The 22,395-nt window shown below is 34.0% G+C and overlaps 1 protein-coding gene across 6 annotated transcripts in view; it reads right to left on the bottom strand.

Moving 5' to 3' along the window:
- The window catches only part of COL24A1 (collagen type XXIV alpha 1 chain), a 379,894-nt gene that overhangs the window by 97,295 nt on the left and 260,204 nt on the right, over positions 1-22,395 (bottom strand). For all 6 annotated transcript variants that reach the window (XR_004274544.1, XR_004274543.1, XM_032296380.1 and 3 more), the window contains 2 exons: positions 7,132-7,185; positions 5,151-5,258 (listed from right to left, as the gene is read on the bottom strand). Coding sequence is in view for 4 of the 6 variants with exons in the window: in XM_032296380.1 (XP_032152271.1) it covers positions 5,151-5,258; positions 7,132-7,185 (162 nt within the window). In the remaining 2 variants the exon portion in view is untranslated. The remainder of the gene's footprint in view (positions 1-5,150; positions 5,259-7,131; positions 7,186-22,395) is intronic.

Here is a 22,395-nt window from a genome sequence, read left to right as displayed (position 1 = left end):
GTTTCAGATGCTTTGATGAATATTGTTTTAGTCATGGCCAAAGTTGTTAAAATAGAAGTGGTTGACAAATTACATGTTATAGTTACCCTAAAAGTACTCTTATTATCAATGTTTTATAGATGGTGAAAAGATGTAAGTCAAAGATTAATCAGCAAATGCCCTTAGCCTAATGAATAGATTGCTCAGACAATTGAAAAAAGTTAAAAAAAAAATGAAAAAGTCCCATATTTCATATTATCAAAAACATTCCATATTGACTCTCCTATATGAGTCTCAAAACAAATAGAAGATGAGAAAATTAAGGCACAGAATAGGCATGAGACTTGCCAAATATCACACTAGAACCAAGTCACTGGATTCTTCATATACAGTATTTCCCTTTTAATCATATGGTTTCACTATATTTGATGATTTCTTTAAAGTCCCAGTTCTAAAAAGTTAACATTGCAACAATTAACCATTGATCAGTAAATTAAGACTGATCAATGGTTAATAGTTGGTTTCACTGATCAGTAAATGAGTCTTAATTTTCATTGATCAGTAAATGAGTCTTAATTTACTGATCAATGGTTAATAGTTGATCAGTAAATTAAGAACAAGCTTTAGTCTAAAAAAGAAATTGCACAGAATTAATTTTAAAACATTAATAAGAATTCAGCCACTACCTAGGTGAATAACCTAGACTAGAATGTAACTACTCAGTATTCATTAGCTCAAGATGGCTGAATGACATATGCTTGTTTTAATAATCCCATCCAACTAAAAGAGAGAGAGAGAAAAAAAGCTATTTATTTGTAGTAACAACACTGGAAAATAAGTAAACATCATTATTGGACCAAAATTTTGTAATCTGAGAAAGAAAACTAGGGCTGAAAATACACAAAGAAAAAAATTGTTGCAGATGTGCAGACAGTCTTAAGGAAATTTCAAATGCTGAAGTCAAGACATGGAAGGGGCAGGATACGTTCAGGTGGCTAATTGGGGAAAACAGTCAGGTATTCCTATTCTTCTACTTGTGCTGGATAACTGATGGCAGCATTTGCTTAGAGGATAGGTGAATGAGTGTAGAAACTGTTGCCCAAAAAGCAGGCAGTGCTAAAGACTGCTGCTGACTCCAAGTGCCTCGTGGAGCCAATATGACAAGTAATAAAATGTGCAATTCAAAAAAGAAAATATGAACCTTAATGTATCTAAGATATATATGAAAAATATGTAACCTCCCAAAAATAAGTGAAAATAAGAGAAAATATGATGGGCAGACCTTAAAAACTGTTTTCAGAAATCAATGAATCAAATAGCAAGAAAAAAACAGTAAGAAAGCTATAAGGATTTAAGTAACTTAGCTAACTATTTAACAGAAATACTTAGAACTGTTTTTTAGCCACCCCCAAAAAAGAAAGAAAGAAAAGAAGAGGAAAAAAAGGAATGCATAATCTTTTGACAAAACTTGAGTATAGTAGGCCTCAAATAAAATTTTACTAAGTTTCCTCAAAGCAGATATCATATAGGTCACATCCTGTTGCTATAATGCAATGTAATTAAAAATGAGCAATAAAAATTAAAAAATCTACTTAAAAAGAAAGATCCTTTAAGATAACTCTTCTTCAGGAGAAAATAAAATCTAAAATTGCAAGCTATTTATAAGCAAATGATGGTAAAAACACAAACATAAAAATATGGAAGTATGGCCAAAGCAGCACTCAAAAGAAAACAGGTAGCTTCTTAACACATTTATTAAATAAATGGGCCAGACATTTAATTCAAGAAAAGATTAATATTAAAGCATAAATTAGCGAAACAGAAAACCATTTAAAAAAAGTTGAGTGAAAAACAAAGTAGACACTTTGAACTGACTAATAAAATAGCAAAATATTTGGAAAATCTGATCATGGAAAAGAGTAGACACAATAAAACAACATTAGAAAAAAGGACATAACCACAGAAAGGAAATTTTAATTATAAGAAAATGATAATTTCAAATTTCACTTACTAAATATGAAAATTTAGATAAAACAATTTTTTTAAAAAATTTCAAAATTCAAGAAGGTACAAAATTTGAAAAGAAAGCTAAAGATCTACTGCTAATAAAATAACATTAGGCTCAGGTTGTTTTAACAGCAAGTTTTATAAAACCTTTGAAGAACAGAAAATATCTATGTTCCATACTATTACAGAGCACAGAAAAATATGAAAAATTCACCAACCCATTTTATATGACTTGTGTAACACTTATACCTAAATCCAATAAGGATAGTATACATTAAAAAAATAAAAGCCCATAGGTCTATTTTGCTTACAAATACAAATGCAAAATTTTTAAGATAAACTAAATGCAATATGCTAAAATAAAACTCTTAAATAAAATGTTAAAAAATTGAATCCATTTGCTTTAAAAGAATAATATAACTATACCTAAGTAAAATTTATCCTAGAAACTCATGGTTGGTTCAACTTTTGGAAATCTACTAATGAATTTTCTTATATTTACAAACAAAGGAGAGAAAGCATGGGATTATCTAAACAAATGTTGTAAAAGTATTTAATAAAATTCATCATCTACTGTTTGTCAAAACTCTCATTTAAGAATGAAAAGAGGGCCAGGTGTGGTGGCTCACACCTGTAATCCCAGAACTTTGGAAGGTCAAGACAAGCAGATCGCCTGAGATGGGGAGGTCGAGACTAGCCTGACCAACATGGAGAAACCCCGTCTCGACTAAAAATACAAAATTAGCCAGGCGTGGTGGCGCATGCCTGTAATCCCAGTTATTCAGGAGGCTGAGGCAGGAGAATCACTTGAACCTGGGAGGCGGATGTCATGGTGAGCCAAGATCACACCATTGCACTACAGCCTGGGCAATAAGAGCAAAAACTCTGTAAAAAAAAAAAAAAAGAATAAAAAGAAATTTCTTTAAACAAATAAATGGTATGTCTAAAAAGCAATTGTAAACAACACTTGACATTATAAGCATTTTCACTAAAGACGGGCCCACAAGACAAGGTTTTCCTCATCATAACTTCTATTCACTGCTATAGTAGAAGTTCTAATCAACGTAGTAATTCAGGGAAGCAAATAAGGGGAGGCAATATTATTTACCTAAAGAATCAATGAGAATCATCTACATTCCTTAAAGAGGCTCTAAGATCAAAATGTAATAGTACCAACAGCATCACTAATTTAATGTGACAGAGAAAGGATTACATTGACACTGACAATAAAACTCAAAAGCAAAGCAAAGCAAAACAAAACAAAAAACAAAAAACAAAACCTAAGAATAAACCTAACAAGACAGATTAAAGAACAGAAATAAGGGAAATATTTTACTGAGGAATATGTAAGCAGATATGAGTAAATAAAAAGATATACGGTGTTTATAGAAAGATTCAGCATTGCAGAAAATTGAAAGTTCACATGAGAGGAAGTCATAGCAAGAATCAAACTATTTTGTAAAATGAGTTATTAAGTATTTTCCCTAACAGAAGATATCACAATAGTATAGTAAGTAAAATAGTGTTGTATTGACCCAGAAATCAACTACCAGATTCAGAGAATAAAACGAATAAAAACAGACGAATAAATATTTGAGAATTCAGATTATGGTAACGATAGCATTTCAAAAAAGCAGAAAACAGACTGGCCACTCAATAAATGGAATTGGGACAACTGTCTATCAGTTTGGAAAAAATAAAATTAGTCTTCTACACCTCATATACCAAAAAACCAAAAAAACAAAAACACAAAAACCAAGAAAACCTCTATACATCTTTAAGACTTAAGAGTAAAAATAAAGCTATAAAAGTATTAGAACAATATGGAAGAATATTCTTATATACTTTAGGTAGAGAAGGCATTTCTAATAGAATAAAACACAGAAACTATAAGGGAAAAGACTGACGAGTTTGATTATATAAAAATTAACATGTTCTATACAGCAAAAGATATACAAAATTAAAAGATAAATTACAGAAAGAAAAAAACATTTGTAATATATTTTGTAACATATTTAATAAAATTATATAAATATTTTAAGCATCTAAGGAGTGACTGCAAATCAATAAGAAAAAGGCAACAAATCGATGTTCAGTATATATGAATAGGCAACTTTCATAAGAATTAGTGCAACTGGGAAAGTGTAAATAGAAGGAAAAATAAGATACAAATTTTCACTTATCAAATTGGCAAACATCAACGGAAGTAATATGAAATGTTGATGATGGGAATGTAAATTTGGTGAAACCTCTTGGGAAGGTAGGTTGGGAACTTATCAACCTACACACAGGTGAAAGACAGAGAAATACTAGTAATTTAAATAAAAGAAAGTAAGAAAGGCCTAGATCACAGTAAGGAATGGAATACTGACAATGAGCCTGAAGCAAACTTTCCTCAGACAACAAATGGATTATGCAATGATATCTAAGAAGCTTTATAGTGAAAAGTCTAGCATTTGTGACACTTAAATGGAGACTACACTACATGGAAATACACAGGCATTTTGTAAAAAAGCTTATGAAACAGAAGACTCAATTAGATAATCTTTTAAATATTTTACATCTCTTTCATGCTGTGACTTTCTGAACAGGTCTAAATATATTCACAATATAATTTTGATAATATATGAGTTCACAAGTATCATGCTATACTTGTTCCTAACATCATACAAAGTTCCTAAGATTAAAGATAGAATTAGATATTAGATTTATTACAATTGGTTAGAAAAATAATATCCAGATAAAGCAGGTTTGTTTCCAACCAGAGAAAGAAAATCCATTTCAAGTAAACCTAATTTTCAAAGCAATTTGTCAACCATGACGGCATAGTTTTATACAGATATTAAATCCCAATTTTAAGAGCTGGCCATATAAAATTTCCTACTTCGGTTAGGAGTTATAGTCTTATTTTTTAAAACCTCATTTCATATTTTATTTCCATTTTCAGTTTTTTTTTTTCCCTCTTCTTGTCATGTCCAGAAACCACTAAGCCATTTAAGTACTGTGGAATGCTTACAATTCTCCACATCCCATGGAGGTAGATTATTTTCAATAGAACTATTGGCTTTTCTGTAAAGCTAATCAAGGGATGAAACTTTAAGGGCATGGATACATTTCTTTCCCATCCACAGTGACTCAGTTCTGGAAGCAAATCAAATACTGACCAGAGCACCTCTTGTTCCTCTGGCACCCTTGGGACCACTTTTCCCAATTTTTCCAGGGAAACCTTTGCTTCCAACTTCTCCCACAGGTCCTACTTGTCCCTTATCACCCTGTGAATGACATTAGTAAGACAGTCAAGTAAGAAAAAAAAGTTTATACTTATATTAATTAACTATATGATATTCCTGAACAGCTCCTGAGGAATATTTAGTTAACAATATTACAGACCACCACTAACAATAATAACAGACCATCACCACATAAGTTACTTTAAAAATAAAAGTAATGTTGGAAAAGGATTAAAAAAATAATTTTGACCAAACAAGCAGGGGGTATCTGGTGCTCATGTTGAGTTCCAAATAACCATTTTTAATTTTGAATTTTGCTATATATGTATGTAAGTATGCATGTATGTACTGTTACTATAAGAAAACATAAGCTCTTTGAAATGTCTGTTTCTATAGAGAATTTCAATGCAAGTCTGTCCAATACAAAAAGAGCTCAAGTGTACAGTTCTGTACATTCAGGATCATCACTCATTGGCTTGGAGTATGCCTTGAAAAATCTGTAACATTTTTATATCATTTTACATCTTTCTGAAAACTAATTATCTTCTGCTTTCTATTAGAGAAACTGACTCACTTTATTGCCCAGGCTGGAATGCAGTGGCGTGATCTTGGTTTACTACAACCTCTGCATCCCAGGTTCAAGAGATTCTCCTGCCTCAGCCTCCCAAGTAACTGGGATTACAGGAGCCCATCACCATGCCTGGCTAAGTTTTGTATTTTTAGTAGAGACAGAGTTTTACCAAGTTGGCCAGGCTGGTCTCGAACTCCTGACCTCAAACAATCCAACCACTTCGGCCTCCCAAAGTGCTAGGATTACAGGCGTGAGCCACTGCTCCCAGCCAACAAACTGACCCCTCTTGAGCACCAAAATATAGCGCTCTTAAACAACGTTGCATTATTCTTCATTTTCTTAAGTGAGAACCAACCTATTCTATTATTGATAAACAAGAAGACACAAAGAAAAACTACTCTGAACACAGTTGGTCAGGAAATTTTGGGGATTCATAACAGTTAAAAGGATTTATTTTATTTTTCCAGAGGTGCAGATTGTTATTATACAAAGACTTGCACTGTCTCACTACTAATGTTGATTTTAGACATACTACTATGTGGGATGAAAGAAACTTCAATATTAGAATTATTTTAAATGAATAAGCATGGCAACTAAATGTTACCTCATTCACTTCTCTTTATTATTTATTCCCCATCGACTGTCTAAAAATTCTGAAAAAGACTGACTAGGCATATGTTAGCAGAAATGCTGGAATTGGATTCTTGCAATCAAATTATCGTGTGATTTGAAGTTAATTATAATAAATAATTCTAAACTGTCACAGTCCAAAGGGAAAACCATTCCTAGGTTTCATCAACATTTGAATAGATTATTGATTCCACATTTATAGAAATGTAAATTTATAAATATAAATCATAAATACAACTGTTTTAGTAAAATATAAAGTAAGCAAGTAAAAATATTCTTGTAGTTCTTAACACATGGAAAAAATAAAATCAAATTAGAAAAACACATTAACAACAAATAATTATAGTTACATTCTTTTGTCTCAAATACTTTACTAAAGTTGCTATTGAATAGCACAAATGGTATAGTATTTTCCTTTTATCTTTCTTCTTGCCCATGGTCTACTAAAAGAATTTTTGGCACACAAGAGAAAGAAGAAAAAGCCAAGATTTTTTTTACAAACTACAAAATGGAAAATTTGCCTTCAAATAGTCAAGATAATAAGTACTCCTAACTGAAATTAAATATTAATTTATATAAATGTATCTTTTAAAGCGACATTTATAATTCTTTAATACTTTACTATCTAGTACAAATAAAAACATTAGAGCAGTCTATGGAGTGCTAGGCACATCAGAAGAAAGAAAACCTTTATAAAAAGGTGTAAAAAATTACCTTTTTCCCTGGACGACCTCTTTGCCCTGGAATCCCCACAATTCCTTCAGGCCCCTAAAATATTCAATATAAAAAAAGAAATAAACGGTTAAAGAAAAGATAAGATGAAGTATTTGAATACTTCTATCAGATAATCACTGGATTAGACAAGAAGTAAAAATGAGGGTTACTTTTCACATTACTAGGTTTGTATAATCATTTAAAAAGAGGTCACAATGACTTAGAGGTACAGCTGTTATTAGGTATAAAGTTCACACACACAAGCTGGCCAGGACAGACAAAATTACACTGTTCATTATTCTAGGTGGAATATTACTTAGATTCAATATACCCATTTTAATTAGAAAGAATGAAATTAAAGTTAACTCATGACTTCTATCTCAAAGGCTGTAAAAAAAAATGTTTATAGAAATAAAAAACATAAACCCAAATGCATCCATTTCAGCATTTCTATCAGCTACTGGGAGCTCAGCATCTTGTGGAAAGTACAGGACTGCTGCCTATCCGAGGACGTCTCCACACACATACAAAACAAAGTACAGAGTATAAATACATCTAGTACATGGTCAAGGAAAATTTCAATATATCTAATATAGGGTCAAGGGAAATCTCAAAATCTCACTGGAGTAGAAAGTTAAAGAGATATTCTTTGATCTGTGAAAAAAAAAAAGAAGGAAATATGGAGAGAAAAAGGAGGTAGTCATATAAAACTTAAAAATAATATTTTCATTTGTTTGTCCTTTGTTTAGCTAAAAGTAGTTTAAAAGTTTTCAATATACACTTTTTTTTTTTAAAGTAAAAAGTGGGGCACCATAAGAAATTTCAGGTAAACAATGGTCAGGCTTAAGTGAGTTCCACAGTAAGCCAGATTGCAAGTTCTAAAATGGTTATTAATCACAACATTCCCTGCATTTGCTGGAAATGAAAATGGAAATCTCAAATTTGTGTCCCAAAATCTTGGCAAATTGCAAAAATGATGTAGACAAGAAATAACTTGTGGTTTACCACTGTGCTATGTAGGCTCTAGATAAATATTTGTTGAACGAATAAACAGATACCTAAGGAAATGACTCATACACTATGCTCCTGAGCAAATGTTCTTCTAGTCTCAGAAAACCACTGAATTTAGAGTCCAAAGCTGTTGTGCTCTATTGCTGTAGTTATAGCTGCATCCAGAGGTAGAAATGGTAGTTGCACTAGCCTGAGGATTTCTTTGAAGTTAAGGAGGCCTTTTAAAAAGAGGCTGATTAAACTTCATAGAGATTAAAGGTGTGAGCTTTTAAAAGTCAGACTGCTCCCATTTCATATTCTGGCTCTGGCACCTAACAGCTATATGGCCATAGGTAGATTATTTAATTTGTAAAGGCCTCAGATTCCTATTAAATAAAAGAGGTATAAGAAAACCTTTACAAAGACTTACTAAGAGTAAATATCTTACTGCATGTAAAGTTTAGAAGGGAGTAATAAAGAGCTTAAAAATGTTAGTCGTTATTAGCCTCTGCTGTTTACTAAAAGTGTATTACACAGTATTTAAGTACATGTAAAGATGTTAAAAAGTACAATGAAAGCCCATTTACCTACCAACTACTTTAAGAAATATCACCTATATGTGTGTGTGTGTGTGTGTGAGAGTGTGTGTATATGTATACATATATATAATTGAAGCACCACATTAAACACATACTTTTCCAAACATATCACCCTTCTTCCCTACTCAGGTGCAACCATTATCTTGAATTTTATTGTTCCCACACATTTCTTATTTTGTTCCATTCGTATCCCCAAGCAATATGTAGTTATTTTGCATCTTTTTAAATTTTAAAAAAGCAGTATCATGCTTTGTGTGTCCTCCTGAAACTTCTTTTTAACACATTTTGGTTTTCAAATTACTGTGTCTTTAATTCATTTTTTTTAACTGCTACAGGATTCCATGTTATTATCAAACCACAACTTATTTATGCATTTTTCCTGTTGGTTGTTTTGGTGGCTTTCTTTTGCTATTACAGACAATGTTGGAATAAACACCCTGTACATGTCTCTACGTGCTCATGTCAAGAGTTTTTATAGAGTATGTACTAAAATTGAATTGCTGGGTTATAGGATATATACATCTTCAAGCATATCAGATGTTTGTCAAATTGTTCTCCAAAGTGCTTTGCCAATTTACATTCTCAATGGCAGTGTTTAAGAGTTCCACTTACTCCTTATTTCCTATAATACTTGATTGTATGAGACTTAAAATGGGTGCAGGATGTTATTTATCATTTCAATTTATATTATTATTATGGAAAAATGAATAGATACTCATAAAGTTATTAGACATCTATATCTACATGTGAATTTCTGGTTCCTATCTTGTGCCCATTATTCTACTGGGCTGTCCTTATTGAGTTATTTGTATGCATTTTTATACATACTTACATTTTGTTCATTCTATATATCACATATCTCTTTTCCCAGCCTGTATCTTATTTTCTCACCTTGTTTCTTATGACTTTGGACTAACACGTTTGCAATTTTAATGCAGTCAAAGTGATCATTTTTCTCTGTTTCTTTTCTAGTGTTTTGTCTTAAGAAATCTTTACTGCTTCCCCTTTCCTTATAAGATCATAAAATATTATCTTAAATGGTCTCCTAAAAGTTTTAAGATTTTGATTTTAACAGTTAAGCCTTTAATCAAATTGGAATTTAATTTCGCAGGTTATGTGTTTGTGTGTGTGCATGCATGTGTGCATTTGTGTGAGGGAGAGCATTTTTTTTTCCATTTGGATAACCAGTTGTACCATTTATTAATAGTTCATCATTTCCTTATAGGTCTGTAGTGCACAATAAATTTATCAAAAATCAAGTTTCAAAATATATCTGATTCTACCTTATCTTCAATTTCCATTGGTTTGTTTATTTGTGAATGAATATGCCACTAACTGAATTACTCTAGCTTCAATAATGAGTTATATCAGATAGGTCAAGTTCTTCCTCCCACCTCCCCCACAACCATTCGACCTCTGCACAACTTATTCTTTAAAATTGTCTTAATATTGGCCCTTTGATTTTCCATGCAAATTTTAAAAACACTTCTTATCAATCAAGTTTTATTAAAATCCCATCAGGATTTTGACTGAAATTATATTAAATGTATTGATTAATTTAGAGGAAGATTGATAATTTTATATTATTGAGTTTTCCTATCATGAATATAATTTTTACAAATATTTTGTTTAGATGTATTGCTAGGTACTTAATTTTGTGGCTAATTGTGTTGGAAATTGTATTGCAAAATATCTAATTGCTCATTGCTGGTGAAAAAGAATGGAATCTATTTTCAAATATTACTTTTATTTATTTTAGAAACACTGTCTTGCTATGTTGCCCAGGCAGGACTTGAACTCCTAGGATCAAGCAATCCAGTCACCTCAGTCTCGAGTTACTGGAAGTACAGGCACATGCCACAGAAACCAGAGTATTATTTTTTATTTTTTTCTGTCTAACTTTTATTTTAGGTTCAAGGGGTAAATGTGCAGGTTTGTTATGTGGGTAAATTATGTGTTATACGGACTTGGTGTACAGATAATTTTGTCACGTAGGTAAGCAGCATAAAACTGAATAGGCAGTTTTTCAATCTTCACCTTCCTCCCACCCTTCACTCTCAAGTAGGCCCTGATGTTTATTGTTCCCTTCTTTGTGTCCATGTGTACTCAAGGTTTAGCTCCAACTTATAAGTGAGAACATGTGGTATTTGGTTTTCTGTTCCTGCATTAATTTGCTTAGGATAATGGCCTCCAGCTGCAACCATGTTGCTGTTAAGGACATGATCTTGTTCTTTTTTATGACTGCATAGGATTCCACATATTCTGTATACATACCACATATTCTTCATCCAGTCCACTGTTGATGGAGATTTAGGTTGATCCCATGTCTTTGCTATTGTGAATGGTGCTGCAATGAACATAAATGTGCATGCGTCTTTATGGAAGAATGGGTTATATTCCTTTGGGTATATACCCAGTAATAGGATTGCTGGGTTGAATGGTAGCTCTAAGTCCTTTGAGAAATCTCTAGACTATTTTCCACAGTGGCTGAGCTAATTCACATTCCCACAGGCAGTGTGTTTGCTTTTCTCTGCAACCTCACCAGTATCTGTTATTTTTTGACTTTTTAATAACAGCCATTTTGACTGGTGTGAGGTGGTATCTCATTGTGGTTTTGATTTGCACTTCCCTAATGATTAGTGACATTGAGCATTTTTTCATATACTTGATGGTCACATGTATGTCTTCTGAGAAGTGTATGTTCAAGCCCTTTACCCATTTTTAATGGAGTTGTTTGTTTTTCGCTTATTGATTTAAGGTCTTTATAGATTCCGGATATTAGATCTTTGTTGGATGCAACAAATGGCATTGAGTCTTTAAATCACTTTGGAAAGTATGGCCATTTTAACAATATTGATTCTTCCTACCCATGAGCATAGAATGTTTTTACATTTGTTCGTGCTGTCTCTGATTTCTTTCAGCAGTGTCTTCTAATTCTCATTGTAGAGATCTTTCACCTCCCTGGTTAACTGTATTCCTAGGTTATATATATATTATTATTTATATTATAAATATTATATATTTATATTATTTTGAGGTATGTACTTTCAAGGTCAAGTTTGTTGAGGGTTAACATGAAGACATATTGAATTTTATCAAAAGCTTTTCCTCTACCTATTGAGATAATCATATGTTTCTTGTTTTTAGTTCTATTTTGTGATGAATCACGTTTATTGATTTGCATATGTTGAACCAATCTTACATCCCAGGAATAAAGCCTACTTGTTTGTGATAGATTTGCTTTTTGATGTGCTGTTAAATTGAGTTTGCTAGTATTTTGTTATAAATATTTGCATCTATGTTCAACAGGGATATTGGCCTGAAGTGTTCTTTTTTGTTGTGTATCAGAATGATGATGACCTCATACAATGAGTTAGGGAGGAATCCCTCCGACTCAGTTTTTTGGAATGGTTTCAGTAGGACTTATACGAGCTCTTTTTTACGTCTCTGTTAGAATTCAGCTGTCAATCTGTCTGGTCCTGGATTTTCTCTGATTGGTAGGTTTTTATATTACTGATTCAATTTCAGAATTCATTATTGGTCTGTTCAGAGTTTCAGTTTATTTCTGGTTCAATCTTGGGAGGTTGTATATTTCCAGGAATTTATTAATTTTTTTTCTAGGTTTTCTAGTTTGTGTGCAGAGAGGTGTTCATAATAATCTTTGAGGGTTTTTTTGTATTTCTGTGGCATTAATGATAATGTCCCCTTTGTCATTTCCAATTTTGTTTATTTGGATCATCTCCCCTTTTTTCTTTATTATTCTAGCTTGTGGTCTATAAATCTTATTTATTCTTTCAATAAATGAAGTTTTGGTTTTGTCAATCTTTTGTATGTTTTATTCTCATCTCCATTTTGTTCAGTTCAGCTCTGATTTTGGTTATTTCAGCTTTGGGGTTGTTTCGCTCCCGTTTTTCTAGTTCTTCTAGGTGTGATGTTATACTGTTAATTAGATATTTTTCTAACTTCTTAATGTAGGTATTTAGTTCTTTAAACTTTGCTCTTAACATTGCTTTAGCTGTGTCCCAGAGATTCTTGTATGTTGTATCATTGTTTTCATTAGTTTCAAAGAATTCCTTGATTTCTGCCTTAACTTCATTGTTCACTCAAAAGTCTTTCAAAAGCAGACTGATTCATTTACATTTAATGATATGGTTTTGAGAGACCTGTATTCTAAGGATTCCTCAGTTGTATCACCTATTCTCACTGTATCACTGACCCTCTTATTACTCTACCTAATGAGAGCTCTTTGCATTTCAATTAGGTATCTTAAACTTCATGGTCCAAAACCAAAGTCTCAAAATCCGTCTTTCTATCCCTAAACTGCTTTCCTTCTACTCTTCTCCACCTTCACTATAATGAGGCAATAATTTGAAAAAGAGTAAAATGGTTTTCTTTCTTGCCTCTTGGAATATGAGGACTTTGCCTATTCAGCCTCAGGTGTCTGTATGCCCAAAGCCTGAATGCCTTAAAAGAAGATGTTCCTATTTTTCTTGTTTCCAATTTTTCACATTTCACAAGTTGAATCTGGAATACCTATCACACAAAGCTGTCCTTTGATAGAGAAGACACTTTCCATGTATTACTATAAGGCTTTTACTTGATGATAGAAGGATGAGGATATGACATAGGGAAAGCAAAGAGAAATATAGAGGTTTTTGATTGTTTTGGCTACAAGAGAATGTGGGAAGGCAAAGGAGGAGAGAGAGAGAGAAATATTTTCCCTTTTTTGAGTTTTGTCAGAGAGAGATCTTTGTTCCCAACTACTTTTTTGGAATTTGGAAAGGTATCTTATATAGATATCATCTGGTATGCAACCCTATCAATATGGCTACTCAATCAAGTCAAAATGAGGAAGACCATATGCTTAAATTTCCTGAGCTACTTTTCAATTCCTATATGATATAGATGGCAACTCATAAACAGCTGGTGAATTTGTGGCAGGGATGGGGCGATCACTACTCTAGGAATATGCAGCACTACAATAAGGGCTGAGAAGCAGGTTTCCTTGACTAGTACTGAATAAGAACTACAGCAGACCTCAGAGATATCTATAGCAATTAGTGGGACCTGACATGAGGCCAGTTTAGCAAGGGAATCCTCTTCTCCAAAAAAAAAAAAAAAAGAAAATTACTAGACGCAAACATCATCACCAGAAACCAGCAGGGTAGGTACTGAGGGAAGATTACCATGTCCAATGAGCATGAACAACACCTGCACCAATATTCAGAGCATCCTCATCCTTGGTCACAAGACACACAGACTCAATTGTTGGAAAGGAGTAAAAGAGAGAGGTCAAGGATGGATATGTTTGTGAGACTAAGCATGTTGATAGGCTGTGCACCTGAAGAAACAACTTTATATGATTAGAGTAAGTTTAAGCGTTCAACTAAATCAGATTTTAAATTTTCTTTTTGCCTGCTGCCATTTCCCCTGCCCCCACTGCATTCCACTAATCAGTAAGTAGGAGCTTGTGAGGAAAACCAGATGAGCCAGAAATAAAGCAGTTATATATTTGTACATCTCAAAGTACAAATTTGTCGCTCTGTTACTCATTTAATGACATGATCATCCACTCAGTTACCTAGGCTAAAATAGGGTTTGTTATTTTTTACTTTATCCTATCATCTCAAAATCTAAACCAGGAGCAAATTCAGTCAGCTATGCTTTTAAAATATGTCTTGAATCTGATCATTATTCATTTATACTGTCTTTTCTCATATTCCAAGCTGCCATCATTTTTCATCTATACTACTGCCAAAGCTTTCTAAGTAATTTGGTCCACTTTTACCCCCCATAATCCTCTTCTTCACAAAAGCCCAAATAATCACTAACCATTTTAATCACACCCTTCTCCCAGTTCAAAACCTTCCAAATGACTGTCCATCGCAATGAGAATAATCGCCAAACCTCTTATCATGGTTTATAATACCTTATGATCTGGCTCCTACATTTCTCTGGCATCATGTTTTCCAATTATTTACTATACTCCAGATATAGGGATTTTTTCCATTTTTTTCTTTTCTCTTTTTAAAAATAGATCAAGATCCCTTCTCTCTTAGGGCCTTTGCATTAGGTATTTAGATATTCCCACTGCTTAGAAATCTCTTTTCCTCAGATAATCACATAGCTGGCTTTCTCCATGCTTAGGTGTCTGGCTCAATGCAGTGTCAGATAGTACTTCTGTGACCACCCTAAGTAGGCCACCCCTTTACCTAGTCACTCCACATCCCAACAACATATTTTCTTTTTTCTTTCTCTCTCCTTTCTTTGTTTTCTTCTCTTTTCTCTTCTTTCCCGTTCTTTCCTTTCTTCCCTTCCCCTTCCTTCCTTCCTCTTTTCTTTCTTCTTTTTCTCTTTTTCTCTCTCCTTTCCCTTTTTTCTTTCTCTCCCTTTCTTTCTCCTTTCCTTCCTTCCTTTTCCTTTCCCTCCCTCCCTTTCCCTCCCTCCATCCCTTCCTCCTTCCCTCCCTCCTCCTTCCTTTCTTCTTTCCTTCCTTCCTTCCACCCACTCATCCATCCATCCATCCATCCATCCATCCATCTTTCTCTGTGATCATGGCTTACTGCAGCCCTGACCTCCCAGTAGTCTCAAGCAGATCCTCCAACGCCAGCCTCTCAAGCAGCAGGGACCACAGGTGTAAGCCACCATACCAACAAAATTTTAAAAAGTTTTGGTGGATATAGGGGTCTCTTTATGTTGCTCAGGCTGGTTTTGAACTCCAGGGCTCAAGTGATCCTCCTGTCTCAGCTTTCCAAAGTGCTGGGATAATAGGCATGAACCACTGCACCCAATCTTTTATTTCCTTCACAGCACTTATCACTACCAAAATTATCATTCATGCTTACATTGTCTTCCCACATTAGAATATAGATTCTGATAAATTTCATTATGACAGCATGAACCTTGTCTGTTTTGTTCACCACTGTAACATTAACATTCATAATTGTGTTTGGCTTAATAAACATTTAATGAATGAATAAATGAATGACAGAATGTATGCCTAAAGATGAAAATAATTAACCCTAATTAGACAGTAAGCTAATCTATTAGGTATTCACTAGTAAGAAAATAACATTTTAAAGAACATGCACTAAATATTGAAAGTAAAACCAAGGTTTGTGAATAAAAGGTAAAGTATAGTGAGATTTTTCTAATTTTTTTTTTAGCTTTTAGGGAACAATGTATATGAATCTATTAGGAACTTTTGCACAGTAAATTTCTACACATAAAGAACCCATTATGTGTGAGAAAAGGGGTTGTCTTATTCCATATTGTATTTTGTTGCTATTATAATCAGAAAGGTCTCCCCTGAGTATTTGTTCACTATTTTTCTCTTCAAGGATATGTTGTTATTATAGTTTTGGGGGGAGATGTCAATATTTACTGCTGGTAGATTGGTTTATTTTAGTGCTTTCCCTGAAATGTATAAGTAATATTTTGCTCCAAAATGTTGGCTTTTAAAAGTTAACACTACCCACCGCAACCCATTTGTGTATCTAAAGGCTTGCAGGGCATATAGGAAAAAATAGCAACTTTTTCTTTTTACAGTGTAGGATTTATTCAATAATTATAGAAATAAGAACACTATTTTTTTGGTGTGTGTCTATAGTCCTAGCTACTTGGGAGGCTGAGGCAGGAGAATTCCTTAAGCCCAGGAGTTTAAGTCTAGCCTGGGCAACCTAGCAAGAATCCCATCTCTTTAAAAAATGCTATTTTATACAATTTGTGTATGTCATTTATCTATGTCCTGTTGATTGAGAATAGTCAGCTTGATGCTGCTTACTGATGAAACAGAGGAACCAGTTGGGATTCCCTATTTTAGACTCTGTGAAAGTAGCTGTTTCGTCTCAGAAGTATCACATTATATCCGTTTTTTAAAACAGCTTTATTGAGGAATAATTTACACTTACATATGTGACAGCTACATGATACATGTATATTCATACATGATATCCACATATCATGTATATGAATTATGTGCCCATTTAATGTGCACAATTCAATTATTTTTAACATATTCACATAGTCATGCAACTAGCACCAAAATCAATTTTAGAACATTTTCATCACTCCGCCCCAAAATCTCATAAGAAGTCATTCCCCATTTCTTCCTAACCCCTCTAGCTCTAGGCAATCGCTAATCCACTTTCTGTACGTATAGGTTTGCTAATTTAGGACATTTCATATAAAAGTACAATACGTGATTTCTTGTGAATTGCTTCTTTCATTTAGCATACTGTTTTTAAGGTTTATCAATGTTGTACTATGTACTTATACACCATTCCTTTTTATTGTCAAACAATATTTAACATGTTATTTATTAATTCATCTGGTGTTGCCCATTTGGGTTTCTACTTTTTACCTATTACAAACCATGTGCTGTGAAAATTCACATAGAAGTTTTTGTTTGAATGCAACTCTCTTGGACATATATACCTAGAAATGGAACTGCTGGGTCATAAGGTAAGTCCATGTTTGACATTTTGTGGAAATGCCAAACTGGTTTACAAAGAAACTGCAGGTTTTATATCTTATCAGCAATGTATAAGGGTTCCAATTTCTCTATATCCTCATGAACACTAACTACCCTAGTAGGTATGAAGTAGTATCTCATTGCAGTTTTGATTTGCATTTTTCTGATATTTGCAATGATATTGAGCATCTTTTCATGTACTTATTAGCCATTTGTATATCTTCTTTGGAGAGCTTTAAGTCTGTCCATTTTTCATTTATGTTAATGATCTTATTATCAGACTGTTAATATATTCTTCACACAAATCCCTTATCATATATGATATTTTCAAGTATTTCTCCCATTATGTGAGTTGACCTTTTACTTTCTTGATTATGTCCTTTGAATCAAAAAATTTTAATTTTAATGAAGTTCAGTTTATCTTAGAAGATGTATGCCTATGTTTTCTTCTAAGACGTTTACCGTTTTAGCTTTTACATTTAGGCCTATGACTCATTTTGAATTCATTTTTTTTCTGTAGTATAAGGAAGGGTTCAACTTACTCTTTTGCATGTGGCTATCCAGTTGTTCCAGCACTATTTGGTGAAAAGACAATTCTTTCTCTCACTGAATTGTCTTGGCATACGATGTGCTTTCCTAAATGAAATTTATTTTGTTCTTTTCCTGTAATTTGCTTTATTTCTTGAGATAGACAATAACACTAACCACACTTTGAATAAAACTCAAATTTCTTATGGCTTAAAAAGTCCTTCATGATCTACTCCCTACCTATTTCTTCAAGCTCATCTCAAACAACTTTTCACTATTTATTATGCTGCAGCTATAATAGCTTTCATTTAGTTTTCTAAAAATACTTAGCTCATTCTCACCTCTCTGTCTCAGCCCTTGCTGCTTTATCTATCTTGAAGGATCCTCCCACAGTTCTTTGCATGATAGGCTCCTTTTTATTCTTTAGGTCTCAATGTAATTGTCCCCTATCCAGAGAAGACTTCTCTCACTACCCTAGCTAAAATATGTTCTCTAACTAGTTGGCTTTTCAACCCATAAGTTATTCTCTTTCATTACTATGTTTATTTCCATTATTGCATTATCACAATCTGTAACGATTTTTTTTTTTTTTTTTTTTTTGGGACAGAGTCTTGCTTTGTCGCCAGGCGCCAGGCTAGAGTGCAGTGGCACAATCTGGGCTCACTGCTACTTCCACCTCTTGGGTTCAAGCAATTCTCCTGCCTCAGCCTCCCGAGTAGCTGGGACTACTGGCGTGTGCCACCACACCCAACTAATTTTTGTGTTTTAGTAGAGACGTTGTTTCACCATGTTGGCCAGGATGGTCTCAATCTATTGGCCTCGTGATCTGCCCACCTAGGCCTCCCGAAGTACTAGGATTACAGGCATTGCAATGATCTTTTAATCTGTCAGTCTTCTTCATTAGATTATAACATCTGAGGATCAGGAAACTTGGCAGTCTTGTTCCCCACTGTATCCCAAATGTTTAGTAGAGTTCTTGGCTCATAGAAGGTACTCAAAAACTTTATCAAATTCATGAATGAACAAAAACATTTTATAAAATCACAGTCTGTAAGGCTGAATAAAAATTTAGAAAGTGTAAGATAACGCTTTTTAAAAAGCCATGGAATTTTTACTTCCAAAGAAAATCTATGTTAAAAAGACATACAAGGTTCTTTCCTGACTGATAAAGGAATAGAAAAAACAGGGCCCTGCTAACTGAGCATCCCTCCTGACACAACCATCTCGGGAAGTTCTGCATAGCGCCAACCCCTTTATTTTGTATCATGTGTGAATATATAAACCAAAGAATGACTCACTCAACAATGTATAGTGGGATATCAGGGACACAGTGGTCAGTGCAAGGCTTGCTATTTGTGTTGCTTTATAATGTATGTTACAAAATGGTGTTAGGCTGTTCAGAATAAACAAGCCTAACACCAGAGTCACAGAAACCATTCCGATGATAAAGATCTAGATAACCATTTACTCCAGGATGTCATTTAATGCCATTAACCCAACTGATTATTTCCAAGGAAACTGTTAGAAATAAGAGACAGGTATATCTTATCATTCTTTTCTAACTATTGATATTCTTCTCATCTTATGACTTCACTTTTAAGATCTTATTTAAAAAACTTATTTGAGAAGGGCACTTTATTTCCTTTTATCTTCTCTTAAGATAGTCACCTCTACCTAATATCACACCACCTTAAACAGACAGTAAAACTACATTTCAATAAATCCAACCAAATTTTGTCCTAAACGTAAAAAACAGGACAATTTCATTTGAATACATCCAACTTAGGAGTTTATGGTTGCACATCTGTTCAGATCTTAGATAACACAGTGGTAGATTTTTTAGCATAGATAACAGACCATAAGTCAGGCAGATGTTTCTTTTCAGATGCTTCCCAATTCTTTTCTTACACAGTTATATATTTAGGCAACTGAACATTTTAGCACAAGATTCAAGCATAAAATATACAATTTTTTTTCTGTTTAAAGAATCTAACTCCTGGATTTGGAATTCACACTGATGCTTCCCTTGCTTTATTTTTCAATCCAGATCTCATTCCTCAATCTTCTAGGAGGTAAGATCTTTTCTTTTCTTGAAAAAAAAAAAAAGGTTTTATTTCTTTTTCTTACTCTCTTTCTTGTTTGTTTTGTATGAATCCAAGGTAGCATCTTTGTGACACTGCCTAAGGAAGAATTTTTAAAGTGCAAAAATAAATCCAGCATCAGGCTGTCTGATTAAGCAATAGTTCCCTGGATCGCAAAACTCTTTTGAAAAAATATGCCATGGTATTTTTACTGTGTTTATAAGCTGAAAACCATTTAAAATTCCAAGGAGAACAACAAAAAGAATAAAAAACACACACATGTGGTGTTACTAAAAAAAGGCACCAAAGATGTGTACAAGGCATGATTTTTCCTGGGAAACACTATGAAGCAGAAGAAACCTGTGTTTATCATTTTTCCATGCCTTGTTTTGAGCCCCTTTTTCATCACTGCTCTGCCCATCACCAGCTGTCATACCATATCATTCCTCTTCGGGATTCCTTGATGTGTTAGCCTATGGTATATGTTCAGACCTTCCCTTTTCTTTCTGTTTTTTTCCCTTCCTATGAACTCTTAGGATTCTGCTAGGGAACTACGCCAGTTGGTTTTTTAAGAAATACATGCTAAAGTATGCATAACTGTTGATGGTTTTTTAACATAAAAACAAATTTGACAAGAGTTATCAGGAAGATAATCACACTTTCTTGGCATTTGTTACTTGGTTTCTCTGTGAGTCCAGGCCTGATGCTAATGGAAGAAGGGTGAGTCTTCTAACAAAGATGAAAATTATTAAGAACTCTAGAAAGGCAAAATATACGGCCAAAGCTGGTTACCACATGGGCAAGGGAGGCTTAGAGATACAAGGCCAGAAAATAGAGAAATTATAAAGAAATTTCTTTATCGCCCAGGTGTAGTAGCTCACGTCTATAATCCCAGCACTTTGGGATGCCAAAGCGGGGGGAACACTTGAGTTCAGGGGTTTGAGACCAGCCTGGACAATATGGTGAAACCCCATCTCTACTAAAAATACAAAAATTAGGTGGGTGTGGTGGTGGGTACCTGTACGCCCAGCTACTTGGGAGGCTGAGGTAGGAGAATCACTTGAACTCGGGAGGCAGAGGTTGCAGTGAGCCAAGATCATGCCACTGCACTCCAGCCTGGGTGACAGAGTGAGACTCTGTGTAAAAAAAATTCTTTATTAATAATTTGTTTATTTCTTTATTATTTTAAAGCAGGTACCATCTGCTATATTATCTTGTACAAATCTCTTAGCTTTTTTAAAGTTTTTTTTCCCAGTTGTAAAATAGGGAATAATAACAACTATGGGCTCTTGGGAGGACTCTAGGATGATATATAAGTGAAATTACATTGTTTAGTGTTTGGACTAATGATGTTTAAGATAATTGTGGGGGCTGGGCATGGTAATCTCAGCACTTTGGACAAAGCGGTCAGGAGTTTAAGACCAGCCTGGCCAACATGTAAAACCCCGTCTCTACTAAAAATACAAAAATTAGCCTGATGTGGTGGCATGCAATTGTAGTCCCAGCTACTCGGGAGGCTGAGGCAGGAGAATCACTTGAACCCAGGAGGCAGAGGTTGCAGTGAACTCAGCTCATGCCATTGCACTCCAGCCGGGGCAACAGAGAGAGACCCCGTCAAAAAAAAAAAAAAAAAAAGGGAAGATAATTTTTGGAAGAACTTCTAAATATTTTGTATTTGCTGTGGTGGAACACCCACCACAGTTCTCCAGGACTGAGAGGGCAGGACAGAGAAGAAATGGGCACCCACTATAATAAAACTGAAGAGAAAAGAGATTCCATTTGCCAGTGCTCAAAAATATCTGATACTTCTGGTTTATCTTCATTCTTCAAATGTTATTTTGCTATTATTTTGGGGTAGATGTGTTATAACATTAGTTTAATTGCTGCTAAAGAAATTATAGTCATTGATAAATGTGAATGGTTAAGACAGGTAGTTTGTGTTTCATTTACGATATTTGTTGTATTCTTCCAGACAGAGCTCTCCTCTTAGTCTTGCAAACCTAATTGAGCTCACTGGGACAGGGCCCATTCAGTCATCTTCAGGTTAGAAACCAAAGGAAAAGAGAAGGACAGAAAAAAAGCTGAAAACTATAAACTCTGTAAACCACTACTTTGTCTTCCAGTCTACCCGTATGATCAGTTTACTTCTAATTAGTTCCTCAGTCTTTACTAGTCCCCATGTGGAAATACTGGTGCACAGAGTACTGTGGTTTATGGAAAGGAGTAAAGACACGGCATCTGGTTTTGAAGAACTCTGTTTCCTCTTGGCGAAAAGACCCATATGCTTAAATGTTGCAATCTTCAAAAGGCAGAATAAAACTGCCAGAGTCCAGAGGAAAGAGAATCCATTTTCTGGTAGCATCAAAAGGGAAGACTTCCAAGATAGGAGAATATCTCCAAAGTCATGAACATTTAAAGAAGTAAAGACAATAACTTTGAAGATAATCCATGTTTAAAGATAGGATATAAGAAAAAGTGAACAGTCAGATGAAACAGCAGAATGACCAGACAGGCTATATCTGGAAGAACATAACAAATATAAATTAAGCATTTAAGCAAAAAAGATGCTATTTTCTTTCTCTCTCTCTCTCTC

The sequence above is a fragment of the Sapajus apella genome, unplaced genomic scaffold (genome assembly GCF_009761245.1).
Source record: "Sapajus apella isolate SASKATOON/1434 unplaced genomic scaffold, GSC_monkey_1.0 scaffold36, whole genome shotgun sequence".
Lineage (NCBI taxonomy): Eukaryota > Metazoa > Chordata > Mammalia > Primates > Cebidae > Sapajus > Sapajus apella.
Note: the sequence above shows the minus strand (reverse complement) of the source record. Positions and strands in the feature narration are given on the sequence as shown.